The sequence below is a fragment of the Nerophis ophidion genome, linkage group LG02, assembly GCF_033978795.1.
Source record: "Nerophis ophidion isolate RoL-2023_Sa linkage group LG02, RoL_Noph_v1.0, whole genome shotgun sequence".
Taxonomy (NCBI): domain Eukaryota; kingdom Metazoa; phylum Chordata; class Actinopteri; order Syngnathiformes; family Syngnathidae; genus Nerophis; species Nerophis ophidion.
The window spans coordinates 54,642,259-54,658,405 of NC_084612.1; the positions used below are offsets into that span (position 1 = coordinate 54,642,259).

The 16,147-nt window shown below is 40.8% G+C and overlaps 1 protein-coding gene across 1 annotated transcript in view; it reads right to left on the reverse strand.

The window, feature by feature from the left end:
• Positions 1-16,147, reverse strand: part of gli1 (GLI family zinc finger 1) — a 187,765-nt gene that overhangs the window by 27,514 nt on the left and 144,104 nt on the right. Inside the window, exon 3 of the mRNA XM_061886684.1 lies at positions 7,093-7,316. Within this exon, the coding sequence (XP_061742668.1) occupies positions 7,093-7,316 (224 nt within the window). The remainder of the gene's footprint in view (positions 1-7,092; positions 7,317-16,147) is intronic.

The window sequence follows — 16,147 nt, forward strand, 5'->3', positions numbered from 1 at the left end:
GCTACTCCCTACTTTTTTTTTATCGATCTATTAATGTTTGTTTTGGTTAATAACAGAGCTTCAAAGTAGGATGTACGCATGCCTGCGTTTCACCAATCACATGCAGTCACTGGTGACGTAGAACCAATCAAACAGAGCCAGGCGGTCACATGACCGTGATACGTATATATGATATGTGTGTGTATAAATGATTTGTGTGTGTATGTATGATATGTGTGTGTATAAATGATATGTGTGTGTATGTGTATATATATATGAGGTAGATCACCTCGACTTGGTCATTTATTAAGTAATTGATGAACGTTGAAAAACTTATTGGGGTGTTACCATTTAGTGGTCAATTGTACGGAATATGTACTGTACTGTACAATCCAATAATACAAGTTTTAATCAATCAATCAATCAATCAATCAATCAAATCAATGAATGCCTACTGAGGCTCAATGTGCCATTTTTTTTATTTTATTTGAATGCACTATTAGATAGATAGATAGTACCTTATTGATTCCTTCAGGAAAGTTCCTTCAGGAAAATTAAACATTATTTAATATATATTATTGTTTTAGTTGCTTAAGAGATATTCCTGGCTCTGAATTTGCTCATTGCTATTTTTATGTTTTTGTGCATTATTTGTTGCCGTAATCAGGTTACTCATCAGTTACTCAGTACTTGAGTAGTTTTTTCACAACATACTTTTTACTTTTACTCAAGTAAATATTTGGGTGACTACTCCTTACATTTACTTGAGTAATAACTCTCTAAAGTAACAGTACTCTTACTTGAGTACAATTTCTGGCTACTCTACCCACCTCTGCTTACTTAGTAGGATATGTACAGCCAGCAGAGAACATAGTGAGTTCAGATAGCAGAAGAGCAAGTAAATACATTAGAAGTACATTTGATTATCTACATTCGGTTATTTACAATCTGGGGAGATGGGATGTAAATGGAGGAGGGTATTAGTAAAGGGTTGAAGTTGCCTGGAGGTGTTGTTTTAGAGCGGTTTTGAAGGAATATAGAGATGCACTTACTTTTACACCTGTTGGGAGTGCATTCCACATTGATGTGGCATAGAAAGAGAATGAGTTAAGACCTTTGTTGGATCAGAATGTGGGTTTAACGTGGTTTGTGGAGCTCTCCTTGGTGTTGTGGTTATGGCGGTCATTTACGTTAAGGAATTAGTTTGACATGTACTTTGGTATCAGGGAGATGTAGCGGATTTTATAGACTAGGCTCAGTGCAAGTTGTTTTACTCTGTCCTCCACCCTGAGCCAGCCCACTTTGGAGAAGTGGGTTGGAGTGAGGTGTGATCTGGGGTGGAGGTCTAAAAGTAACCGGACTAGCTTGTTCTGGGATGTTTGGAGTCTAGAGTTGAGGGTTTTGGAGGTGCTGGGGTACTAGGAGGTGCAAGCGTAATCGACAAAGTGGAGGACGTTGGATGGTGGAGGTGGGGTGTGGGATTTGGGGGTTGGGGTATCAGTGCGTGGCGTATATTTTTTGTGGATGCATGTGTGTGTGTAAGCCTGCCGCGTGTCTCTGTTCCGCGGTCTTGATGCCATACAATCCAAAGTCCACAACAACAGGTGTGTGTCCAAGAGAGACAAAAAGGGAGTTTGTTGTGAGTTCGCCACACTGTCCTTGGGGAGAGTCTCAAAGCCAGGGAAACAATCCAAGTTAGAATGTTTTGTACGCGAGTGAAAATAAAATGAGCTTTTAAATCTCAATTGTCTATGACTGGTCCTCAAATTCATCCTGCAGGGCAGACAGTCCGATGTTATCCAAATCACAGGAGTGTCCACAGTTCTTCCCGCATCCTCCAATCATTTGTGGCAGCTTTGGAGTACTTTGAAGACTGCCAGCAACTTCCAATTTGTGGACAAACCAGAGCAACGCTTACTCCAATCAGCAGATGTCCTGTTGTCATAATTCCCAGTAGGTGGATATCTTCACGTCCTCGACTGGAAGGGTCGCCAGGCACGCGGCACTCCTTCTTCTCCAAAGAGTTCGTGGGAGAAGACAAACCCAAGATCTTGTCAATTTCGTTGAGGCCAGTTAAATAGTTCGCATGTTTAGATTTGGAGAGCAGTGCAAAAAGAGGCAACAAGAAAATTAAGACAAGACAAGACCACGAAGCAAGCAGGAGAGTTAAGGCAGAGGTAAGGGTAGCGTCCGCCCTCGATGAGCGCCAGTGAGAAAATGTTTTTCTACACCCGATTAATCGGAATGTTTACAGCTGATTCTTATCGGCTGAAGCAGGCTGCTACCGATGCAGCCAAACTGCTCACTTTATCAAACCATATATCCGGTCGAATCGGATTAAAGTTAAAGTTAAAGTACCAATGATTACCACACACACACAAGGTGTGGCGAAATTATTCCCTGCATTTGACCCATCACGCTTGATCACCCACTGGGAGGGGAGGCGAGCAGTGAGCAGCCAGACTCTGCCGGAGTTTGAACTCACAACCTACCGATCTCAGGGCAAACACCCTAACTACAAGGCCACTGAGTAAGTTATCTTTCACAACCCTACTTGCTACACATCAGCTGTTTGAATGTAACATGCATCTTATTTGTTGTTTTCATGACACATTTTTAAGATATTTGAATCGCCATGGAAAAGTGCTAATGCTAATCACTAGCATGTACATGACACATCCATCCATCCATTTTCTACCGCTTATTCCCTTTTGGGGTCGCGGGGGGTGCTGGTGCCTATCTCAGCTACAATCGGGCGGAAGGCGGGGTACACCCTGGACAAGTCGCCACCTCATCGCAGGGCCAACACAGATAGACAGACAGCATTCACACTCACATTCCCACACTAGGGCCAATTTAGTGTTGCCAATCAACCTATCCCCAGGTGCATGTCTTTGGAAGTGGGAGGAAGCCGGAGTACACGGAGGGAACCCACGCATTCACGGGGAGGACATGCAAACTCCACACAGAAAGATCCCGAGCCTGGATTTGAACCCAGGACTGCAGGACCTTCGTATTGTGAGGCAGACGCACTAACCCCTCTGCCACCGTGAAGCCCGTACATGACACAGTTAATGTAAATTAGCATCGAGCTAGCGCACTTTGAAAAGTGGAGCCTTACTGTACGTTTGAGCGTTTATTAACATGTTTATCAGGCATGCTTGTTTTGTTGTCGTTGAAAATCGTAACAAAACTTCGAGGCAGTCCGACTAAGTCAGCTCTTTAAGGTATGAAAACGTGGCACCATTTGATTTTACGTGAATTGATACTCGGTTGTGTCGACGAAATTAGGTTTCTTGTAAGAGTACTGAATTTGTTAACCATCCCTAGTCAGGTTACTTCAAATGAACACCGTCATTTTGCAGAGTTAAAAAAAACAAGCAAGATCAATAGGTTGTCTACAGCCACAGCTACCACTGTTAATGACATTTTTTTTTCCTAACTGGAGGCACAGTTTGGTTTGGTAGACCACACACCCAGCAAATATTGTAGATAGATAGATAGATAGATAGATAGATAGATAGATAGATAGATAGATAGATAGATAGATAGATACAAACCCCGTTTCCATATGAGTTGGGTAATTGTGTTAGATGTAAATATAAACGGAATACAATGATCTGCAAATCCTTTTCAACCCATATTCAGTTGAATACACTACAAAGACAAGATATTTGATGTTCAAACTCATGAACTTTTTTTTTTTTGCAAATAATAATTAACTTAGAATTTCATGGCTGCAACACGTGCCAAAGTAGTTGGGAAAGGGCATGTTCACCACTGTGCTACATCACCTTTTCTTTTGACAACACTCAATAAACCTTTGGGAACTGAGGAGACACATTTTTAAAGCTTTTCAGGTGGAATTCTTTCCCATTCTTGGTTTATGTACAGCTTAAGTTGTTCAACAGTCCGGGGTCTCCGTTGTGGTATTTTAGGCTTCATATTGCACCACACATTTTCAATGGGAGACAGGTCTAGACAAAAGGCAGGCCAGTCTAGTATCCGCAGTCTTTTACTATGAAGCCATGCTGTTGTAACACGTGACTTAGTATTTTCTTGCTGAAATAAGCAGGGGCGTCCATGATAACGTTGCTTGGATGACAACATATGTTGCTCCAAAACCTGTATGTACCTTTCAGCATTAGTGGTGCCTTCACAGATGTGGAAGTTACCCATGCCCTGGGCACTAATACACCCCCATACCATCACAGAGACTGGCTTTTCAACTTTGCACCTAGAACAATCCTGATGTTTCTTTTCCTCTTTGGTTCGGATGACACAACGTTCATCGTTTCCAAAAAACTATTTGAAATATGGACTCGTCAGACCACAGAACACTTCTCCACTTTGCATCAGTCCATCTTAGCTGAGCTCGGGCCCAGAGAAGCCGGCGGCGTTTCTGGGTGTCGTTGATAAATGGCTTTGGCTTCGCATAGCAGTTTTAACTTGCACTTACAGATGTAGCGACAATCTGTAGTTACTGACGGTGATTTTCTAAAGTGTTCCTGAGCCCATGTGGTGATATCCTTTACACACTGATGTCGCTTTTTGATGCAGTACCGCCTGAGGGAACGAAAGTCCGTTATATCATCGCTTATGTTCAGTGATTTCTCCAGATTCTCTGAACTTTTTGATGATATTACGGACCGTAGATGGTGAAATCCCTAAATTCTTTGCAATAGACCAGTGAGAAATGTTGTTCTTAAACTGTTTGACAATTTGCTCACACATTTGTTCACAAAGTGGTGACTTATGCCCCGTCCTTGTTTGTGAATGACTGAGCATTTCATGGAAGCTGCTTTTATACCCAATCATGGCACCCACCTGTTCCCAATTAGCCTGCACACCTGTGGGATGTTCCAAATAAGTGTTTGATGAGCATTCCTCAACTTAACAAGTATTTATTGCCACCTTTCCTAACTTCTTTGTCACATGTTGCTGGCATCAAATTCTAAAGTTAATGATTATTTGCACAACAAAAAATGTTTATCAGTTTGAACATCAAATATATTGTCTTTGTAGCATATTCAACTGAATATGGGTTGAAAAGGATTTGCAAATCATTGTATTCCGTTTATATTTACATAAAACACAATTTCCCAACTCATATGGAAACGGGGTTTGTAGATAGATAGTTCTTTATTGATTCCTTCAGGAAAATTAAAAAGTAACTTGCTTATTTAAAAAAAAATATATATATTTTTACTAAATTGGCCCTAGTTTGTGAATGTGAGTGTGAATGTTGTCTGTCTATCTGTGTTGGCACTGTGATGAGTTGGCGACTTGTCCAGGGTGTACGCTGCCTTCCGCCCGAGTGTAGCTGAGATAGGCGCCAGCGCCCCCCGCGACGCCAAAAGGGAATAAGCGGTAGCAAATGGATGGATGGATATTTTTTTTTACCGTTTATGCCTCTATGTGACAAAGCAACACGATCAATGTCGCTACAGGAAGTGAATATGGAAGAACAAGGAGCTGGTATTTCTTTGAAGCTAAAATACTTCTTCAATATGTCAGAATGCTAATGGGTTGAGGTCAGGGCTTTGAAATTCTTCCACGTTGATTTTCACTGAGCATGCCTTTATGGGCCTTTTTTTTGTCCACTGGGGCCTAAAAGGAGTCACGTACTGTAGACTTGCACTGGTTCTGAACCATAAGGCGGGGCCCCTAGTTTTTCAATCTTTTCTGAGCCAGGGCACATTTTTTTTCATTGAAAAAATCCCAAGGCACACCACCAGCACAAAATATTAAAAAATGAAACTCAGCAGCCGATATTGACAATAAAAAGTCTTTTTCGCAATTGTTGGATATGAATTTAAAGCATAACCAAGCATGCATCAATATAGCTCTTGTGCAAAAGTAGGTGTAATGTCACCACCTGTCACATCACACCCTGACTTATTTGGATTTTTTTTGCTGTATTCCTGTGTGTAGTGTTTTACTTCTTGACTTGCGCTCCTATTTTGGTGTTGATTGTCATGTACGGATGTACTTTGTGGACGGCGTCTGCTTCACACACTATAAGTCTTTGCTGTCGTCCAGCATTCTGTTTTTTTTTCTTTGCAGCCAGTTCAGTTTTAGCTTTGTTTTGCTTAGCCTTCAATGCCTTTTCTTAGCAGAACTCGCCTTTTGTTTTTTTGGGGTTTAAGCGTTAGATACCTTTTTACCTGCAAACCATCCTCGTCGTTCCCGACATCTAGAAAGCAACTAGCTACCGGCTGCCACATATCAGTATGTGGCAGCCGTGTTTGCGGATTATAAATATTGGTTGGCAAAAAATATTTTTAACCCAATTAGGTGAAAAGAGATAATCTCCCACGGCACACAAAACAATATCTCATTGTACACTAGTGGTTGAAAAACACTGTGCTAGAGGGCCGCCAAAAAATATCTGTTTCTCAGGTGTGGTACTCAGTTGTTTTACACTTTCCTACCACTTGTGGCAGTAATGACAATCTCAAACAAACAGAAGAGGTCTGGAGCTAAAGTCAGAGAAGTTTCTTCCATCCATCCATTTTCTACCGCTTGTCCCTTTTTGGGGTTGCGGGGGTACAGCTGCATTGGGGCGGAAGGCGGGGTACACCCTGGACAAGTCGTCACCCCATCACAAGGCCAACACAGATAGAGAACATTCACACCCAAATTCCTTAATAGGGACCATTTAGTGTTGCCAATCAACCTATCCCCAGGTTCATGTTTTTGGAGGTGGGAGGAAGCCGGAGTACCCGTAGGGAACCCTCGCAGTCACAGGGAGAACATGGAAACTCCACACAGAAAGATCCCGAGCCCGGAATTGAACGCAGGACTACTCAGGACCTTCGTACTGTAAGGCACATGCACTAACCCCTGTTCAACTGTGCTGCCCGAGAGACGTTTCTAAAGCGCAAAAATGATAACTAAAGTGGTGAAGCTGTATTTTCATTTTATTGACAGTATAAGAAACATATTCATTATTAATTGTGTTTGTTTCTTTTAGAGCAACAACATTATATGTACAATTAAAATAAAGAGTAAGATTACTAATGTATTATTAGTATTTGAGCAGGCCCATTAGAAATATCGGGTCCCAAAAGTCAATAAGGTTAGGACCCCTGCTGTAGAGTATCCACTTACCTTCTATGTTTCTGTGGCCCATCATGCCGAGCGGGAGCGAAGCTTGGGGGGGCCTCATATATTGATCCAAACACTGACTTATGCTCTGCCCCGGTCCTGATCCGTGACCCATGCCGGGAGTCATTGGGTTGTACATGGCTCTGCAGTCCTGGGGAGGGCAGCTGAGGAGCGGTGCATGCAAAGAGGGCACGTCGCTGTAGGGGGACTGGTCTGGAGGCAGGAGGCTGGTAAAGGAATATTACACAAATCATCAACTTGTGTGTAAATGCACCACCTGAGTCATATGCAAAAGAATTGGGACACCACCAGCCCATGACTTGACCACCTCCTTTATTTAACAAACCTCAATTTAAGCACATATTACAGTCAGATTGATGAATAAGTGCTCCACCAAACAGTTTATTTTGTTGGCATTGCGGCATTATTTTTTTGCATCGCATAAGCCTATCAAAGTAAATTCCGGAAACAGCTTATAATAATCTAATAACAACTACAAAAGCATAAATGTGCCGCCAGGGCCGACAAGGTCTTCTCTGCTGCCCTGACATAAATTATGATGATAAATTAGTAAGTACATTTTATTTTTAATATACTTTCCATACATATGTAAAATCATTCATCATACTCTACTCATCCAGTGTTTCTTGGATTCACAATAGAGCCTTTATCCAATCAGAATTATGCTAACTTGTTGCCAGTGCTGTATGAATTCTGCCGGAATCCTTCTGAATCAATATTAGCAGGCGGCTGTGCAGTGTTAGTTGATAGACAGTTGCCATAGCCAATCAGATCAAGATGTCAATTCCAATGCGCACCTCCAGGAGCGTGCCATCAGGCCGATGACAGCAAGCGACTGCAGTCAATCACCAGTAATCAGCGCACCAGCGGCTGATCAGAGGAAAGCCTTTAAAAGCCTGCCCAACTTGCTATCCCGTGCCAGAACATAGCGACTTGTCCTGTACAGTTAGCCATTCCAGTCTAGCTTTTTGCAAACTCTCTCTCTGTGTTTCTCTCCTCTCCGTGTTGATTATCTTGTGTTTTCTTGTCGATACAGCAGCCTCCCTCCGTTCCCGTGTTAAGAGCAGTGCATCTCATCTCCCCTGCATTCCCTATGCGTCCCTGACCGCCTGTTGGATCTCGACCTCCCGCCTCACTATAGCCCCTCGACTACCTGCTTGTATCACGGATCTACGAGCCGCCTCCCTCGCTCAACACTCCGGTAACACTCTACAGCTAATCTCCACACATAGTCTCACACACACACTCTTTGGATTCATCACACTTCATGTCCCGGGTTTATTTATATTATTATTTGTTATTTATACATATATAGTATATATCTTATAAAACATAGAGCTAAATACTACGCCCCCTATTGTCTGTGCCGTCTACTCCTTCTGTACATAACACAGAAGTTGGTAACAGTAGCCCATCTCAGTAGCTTTACGTTAGGGTTAGGGCTCACTTGTCCCTCCCAAGTGAGTATCCAACCACAAGTTGTTATTTGCAAAAGCAGGAAGTAGCACCGGAACCTTGCAGAGAAATCGCCGGTACTCACTTTTATTTTTTTACCCACAAAGACGGATAGCAAAACGTTTATTAGGTGGCAGACAAACATTTGCAAGACTATTTTCAAGAAGGATATTTAAAGAGAAACTACATCTTGTGAGACAAGGTCAGCCGACCCCAGAAGATAGCTTAGCTGTCGTGGCATTGAAACGAGGAAATTCCCGCCACTTCCATTGGAATCAACCGACTATGAGGGGTACCACTGGCTTAAAGGTTCAAGGTTATTTGTCACATGCAGACTACACCGCAGTGAAATGCTTTTTCCATGCTCTTTGGATATTGCGTACAGTGGGATCCAAACACTAGTTGCAGAATCTAATACATTAAATACCGAAACTTCAAAAAATTTAATAGCTCTGATTTACATTAATTACAGCACAATAAGTTGCACAATAAGTTACAGTAGTTATAGTAGAGGTATCAGTACAAGTAAAAGTACAGTAGTCGAATACAGTACCAGTGCAAGATCAAATAGTACAGCAGTATATACAGTGTAGGAGCAACAAATATTAAGGTGCCTACAGTTCTTTGCCAGTTGAGTAGTGACAGTAGTATGAACAAAGGTAATGGAACAATATGACTTCTTTATACTATATGGCGTCAGATAGATCAATCGTCCTGTCCCCTTAGCAGAAAAACAGCTCCAAAGCATGATGTTTCCACCTCCATGCTTCAAAGTAGGTATGGTGTTCTTGGGATGCAACTCAGTATTCTTCTTCCTCCAAACACGACGAGTTGAGTTCATACCAAAACTGATACATGGATGATACAGCAGAGGATTGGGAGAATGTCATGTGGTCAGATGAAACCAAAATAGAACTTTTTGGTATAAACTCAACTCATCGTTTTTGGAGGAAGAAGAATACTGAGTTGCATCCCAAGAACACCACACCTACTGTGAAGCATAAGGGTGGAAACATCATGCTTTGGGGTTGATTTTCTGCTTAAGGGACAGGACAATTGATCCGTGTTAAAGAAAGAATGTATCGTGAAATTTTGAACCAAAACCTCCTTCCATCAGTGAGAGCTTTGAATGGTTGACCAAATACTTATTTTCCACCATAATTTACATATAAATTCTTTAAAATTCCTACAATGTGAATTCCTGGATGTTTTTTTTTCACATTCTGTCTCTCACAGTTAAAGTGTACCTATGATGAAAATTACAGACCTCTGTTATCATTTTAAGTGGAAGAGAACTTGCACAATCGGTGGCTGACTAAATACTTTTTAGCCCCACTGTAGGTATGTATGTATGTATGCATGCATGTATGTATGTATTAATGCATGTATGTATGTATATATGTATGTGTGTCTTGGGCATGACGTTAAAGTTTTTCCGGCAGTGGAGGCTCCTCTATGGGGTCTGGGGGCACTAGGAGCTTAAACCCTTTACTACTCTTACCCCAGTTGGCCCTTGGCAAAGGCCTAGTACCTGAATGCCCCTGAGTCAGGGATACGGTGAAGACCTCAACGGCAGAGCAGGCGGAAGACGGTAGATTTTAAAAACTACCACAACGGCTGCGATGGCGGGAGAAAGCTGCAGCAGAAAAGGGTCCCCATTCGTCTTGGACTCCATGCTACTGGACCCTGACCCGGTTCTGTCAAGGATCTTGTGGTGACTGTCTGTGCACCAGTCTCCTCCCATTAAACAAAGTCACGCAAAGGCATCCTCCATAAAGGGATACACCCCTACCAGGAGGATCGTCATACCCGTTCAAGTGACCGCAGATGATATGTATGTATGTATACATATATATGTATGTATGTATGTATGTATGTAAAACGCTGTGTCTTGATGTTTCAAGACAAATTTCTCCTCGGAGACAATAAAGCTAATTATTGTTATGATAGCCTCCATGTGTATATTAAGAAAAATAGTTTAAATAAAGCAAGAATGTTCTGCTTGCCATAACCTGCATTCTTTTTTCTCATAAATGCACACTATCAACATTTTTAATTGCAGTTTAACACCCGTTCATTCATAAGAAATAAAACTAAATAAAGACAAAGAAACAACCATACAGCTCACAGCACCGAAACAGCAGCTCTCATGTGAGCTCTATTGCACATTTGCATAATATGTTCGGAACTCTTTCACCTTGACCGCGATATAGTCAGTGATCACGCCGATTCATTCGTCACAAATGTCACTCCAAAACTATCAGCTTGAAAGGACTTTAGATACAACTGTTACCAAGTTTTGGGCAAATAAATGTCATGCACTCAAGTAAAACGTTTAAAAGCACTCCTGAATGACATTCTGACCATAAAATTGCATTTCTTTACAAATATTGGAGTCCTTTCTTAAGTAAATTGTATTTTTAAAAGCGAGTAATCACCTGTGATAAAAAAACTTTCCAAAACGTGATTAATCTGATGAAATGAATATATATATATATATATATATATATATATATATATATATGTATATATATATGTATATATAAACCCCGTTTCCATATGAGTTGTGAAATTGTGTTAGATGTAAATATAAACGGAATACAATGATTTGCAACTAATTTTGAACACATATTCAGTTGAATATGCTACAACGACAACATATTTGATGTTCACACTGATAAAAAAATGTTTTTTTGCAAATAATCATTAACTTTAGAATTTGATGCCAGCAACATGTGACAAAGAAGTTGGGAGAGGTGGCAATAAATACTGATAAAGTTGAGGAATGCTCATCAAACACTTTGGAACATCCCACAGGTGTGCAGGCTAATTGGGAACAGGTGGTTGCCATGATTGGCTATAAAAGCAGCTTCCATGAAAACACCAAATAACACCGCTGGCTTGGCTGGGCTCGAGCTCACCTAAGATGGACTGATGCAAAGTGGAAAAGTGTTCTGTGGTCTGACGAGTCCACATTTCAAATTATATTTGGAAACTGTGGACGTGGTGTCCTCCGGAATAAAGAGGAAAATAACCATCCGAATTGTTATAGGCGCAAAGTTCAAAAGCCAGCATCTGTGATGGCGCAGTGGAAGAGTGGCCGTGCGCAACCCGAGGGTCCCTGGTTCAAATCCCACCTAGTACCAACCTCGTCACGTTCGTTGTGTCCTGAGCAAGACACTTCACCCTTGCCCCTGATGGGTGCTGGTTGGCGCCTTGCATGGCAGCTCCCTCCGTCAGTCTGTGAATGGGTAAATGCGGAAGTAATGTCAAAGCGCTTTGAGTACCTTGAAGGTAGAAAAGCGCTATACAAGTACAACCCATTTATCATTTATTATTGCCCAAGGCATGGGTAACTTACCCATCTGGGAAGGCACCATTAATGCTAAAAGGTCCATACAGGTTTTGGAGCAACATATGTTGCCATGCAAGCAACGTTATCATGGACGCCCCTGCTTATTTCAGCAAGACAATGCCAAGCCACGTGTTACAACAGCGAGGTTTTGTAGTAAAAGAGTGCGGGCACTTTCCTGGCCCGCCTGCAGTCCAGACCCAATCCTATTAAAAATGTGTGGCACATTATGAAGCGTAAAATACGACAGCGGAGACCCCGGACTGTTGAACGACTGAAGCTCCACATAAAACAAGAATGGGAAAGAATTCCACTTTCAAAGCTTCAACAATTAGTTTCCTCAGTTCCCAAACGTTTATTGAGTGTTGTTAAAAGAAAAGGTGATGTAACACAATGGTGAACATGCCCTTTCCCAACCACTCTGGCACGTGTTGGAGCCATGAAATTCTAAGTTATTTATTATTTGCAAAAAATATATATAGTTTATGAGTTTGAACATCAAATTGTCTTTGTAGAGCATTCAACTGAATATGGGTTGAAAAGGATTTGCAAATCATTGTATTCTGTTTATATTTACGTATAACACAATTTCCCAACTCATATGGAAACAGGGTTTGTATATATATATATATATATATATACATATATATATATATATATATATATATATATATATATATATATTTACTATTTTTCCAAAAGTATTTGGCCATCCGTCGAAATGCTGAGAATCAGGTGTCCTTATCACTTGGACTAGCCACAGGTGTATAAAATCAAGCACTTAGGCATGGAGACTGTATCTACAAACTTGTGAAAGAATGGGCCGCACTCAGGGATTTCCAGAGTGGAACTGTTATAGGATGCCACCTGTACAACAAATCCAGTCGTGAAATTCCTTCGTTCCTGAATATTCCAAAGTCAACTGTCGGCTTTATTATAAGAACATGGAAGAGTTTGGGAACAAGAGCAACTTAGCCACCAAGTGGTAGACCACGTAAACTGACATAGAGGGGTCAGCAGAGGAATTAAGGTGTGGGGTTGTTTTTCAGGAGTTAGTTCCAGTGTAACAAACTTTGAATGCTCCAGGATACCAAAACATTTTGGACAATTCCATGCTCCCAACCTTGTGGCAAGAATTTGGAGCCGGCCCCTTCCTCTTCCAAAATAACTGTGCACCAGTGCACAAAGCAAGATCCATAAAGACACGGATGACAGAGTTTGTTGTAGATGATCTTGACTGGCCTGCGCAGAGTCCTGACCTGAACCCGATAGAACACCTTTGAGATTAATTAGAACGGAGACTGAGGGCCAGGCCTTCTCCACAAACATCAGTGTGTGACCTCACCAATACGCTTTTGGAAGAATGGTAGAACAATTCCTATAAACACACTCCGCAACCTTGTGGACAGCCTTCCAGAAGAGTTGAAGCTGTAATAGCTGCATCACATTGAACCCTATGGGTTAGGAATGGGATGGCACTTCAAGTTCATATGTGAGTCAAGGCAGGTGGCCAAATACTTTTGGCAATATAGTGTATATGTATATATACAGTAAAGGCCAAAAGTTTGGACACACCTTCTTTTCATTCTATGCGTTTTCTTTATTTTCATGACTATTTACGTTGTAGATTGCCACATCAAAACTGTGAATTAACACGTTTTATATTCTAGTTTCTTCAAAATAGCCACCCTTTGCTCCAATTACTGCTTTGCACACTCTTGGCATTCTCTCCATGAGCTTCAAGAGATAGTCACCTTTATATCTATATATATATCTATATATATCTATATCTATATCTATATATATATATACATATCGATATAGATATATATATATATGACTCTCCATGAGCTTTAAGAGGTAGTCACCTATATATATATATATATATATATATATATATATATATATATATAGGTGATGTATATATTTGTCATATATTTATTTATGACATATATTTATATATATATATGACCCTCCATGAGCTTCAAGAGGTAGTCACATATACATATATATATATATATATATATATATATATATATATATATATATATATATATATATATATATATACACATGATATATATACATGATATATATACATGATATATACGTGAGGCGGCATAGCTTGGTTGGTAGAGTGGCAGTGCCAGCAACGTGAGGGTTGCAGGTTCGATTCCCGCTTGTGCCATCCTAGTTACTGTCGTTGTGTCCTTGGGCAAGACACTTTACCCACCTGCTCCCAGTGCCACCCACACTGGTTTAAATGTAACTTAGATATTGGGTGTCACCATGTAAAGCGCTTTGAGTCACTTGAGAAAAGCGCTATATAAATATAATTCACTTCACTTCACTACATATATATATATATATATATATATATATATATATATATATACACTACAGATATCTCTCTCTCTAAAATATATCTGCATTTTTTGGCAGGTTGATGACTTTAAATGTGGTTTGCTTCTGGAAGTGGGTGACCATCTCCAGCTGGATTAGCAAGAACCTGAAAGTGTGGCAGGACTGTGATGTGTTCTTCTGTCCACTAGAGAGCTCACTCTCATGGTTTTGCTTATACCGGTATCTTAAAAGGCCCATCTGTTCTAGTCCCCATTTTTGGAACTTTCTAGTCTTGCATGTGCATGAGACGACCTTCTTCATATCATCAGACCAGTTGAAGGTTAAAAAACAGATAATGTTATCAATGATAGTTATCAAAAGTTATGATGCTGCTCATGAACAAAATGATGTTACGCCACACATCTTGCATACCCTTAATACTAATATGACATTTGTAAAGTTACAAAAGATGTAAAGTTAGTATTATTTGCAGTTGATACAACTGTGTTTTGTTCAGGACAGAACACACAAAAGATAATACAAATAATAACAGAAAAAATTAACACATTAAAAAGATGGTTTGACAAAAACAGACTATCTTTGAATCTCAGTAAAACTAAAATAATGCTATTTGGTACCAGTAAAAGAGAAAGTCAAACACAAAATCGAATATGCGGAGTAAAAATTCAAAGAGTAAATGAAACCAAGTTTCTTGGTATAATGATTGATGCACAGTCATGTTGGAAGAGGAAGGGGCCCGTTCCAAACTTTTCCCGCAAGGTTGAGAGCATGGAATTGTCCAAAATGTTTTGGTATCCTGGAGTATTCAAAGGAACCAAGCCCAACTCCTGAAAAACAATCTCGCACCATAATTCCTCCTGCACCAAATTTCACATTCGGCACAATGCAGTCCGAAATGTAACATTCTCCTGGCAACCTCCAAACCCAGACTAGTCTATCAGATTGCCGGATGGAAAGAGAAGGCGTCTCCACTGCTCTAGAGTCCAGTGGCGACGTGCTTTACACCAGTGGTCCCCAACCACCGGGCCGTGGCCCGATTGGTACCGGGCCGCAGAAGAATTTTTTGTTAAAAAAAATAAATAAATAAATAAAAATATATATATATTTTTTTTTTTTATTAAATCAACAAAAAAAACACAATATGCACTTACAAATAGTGCACTAACCACAAAAAACTCCCTTTTTCATGACAAAAACATCCCTTTTTCATGACAAAGAAGAAAAAAAAAGAAAAGAAAAAAAAAGGACACCCCCCTGGGCCGCAGGACAAATTATTAAGCGTTGACCGGTCCGCGGATACAAAAAGGTTGGGGACCACTGCTTTACACCACTGCATCCCACGCTTTGCATTGGACTTGGTGATGTATGGCTTGGATGCAGCTGCTCTGCCATGGGAACCCATTCCATGAAGCTCTCTGCGTACTGTACGTGGGCTAATTGGAAGGTCACATGAAGTTTAGAGCTCTGTAGCAACTGACTGTGCAGAAAATCTTTGCACTATGCGCTTCAGCATCCACTGACCCCTCTCTGTCAGTTTACGTGGCCTACCACTTGGTGGCTGAGTTGCTGTTGTTCCCAAACTCTTCACTTTTCTTATAATAAAGCTGACTTTGGAATATTTAGGAGCGAGGAAATTTCACGACTGGATTTGTTGCACAGGTGGCATCCTATGACAGTTCAGCGCTGGAAATCACTGAGAGCGGCCCATTCTTTCACAAATGTTTGTAGAAACAGTCTCCAGGCCTAAGTGCTTGATTTTATACACCTGTGGCAGGGCCAAGGGATTAGGACACCTGATTCTCATCATTTGGATAGGTGGCCAAATACTTTTGGCAATATAGTTTATTTGCCTATCCTTCATAATGA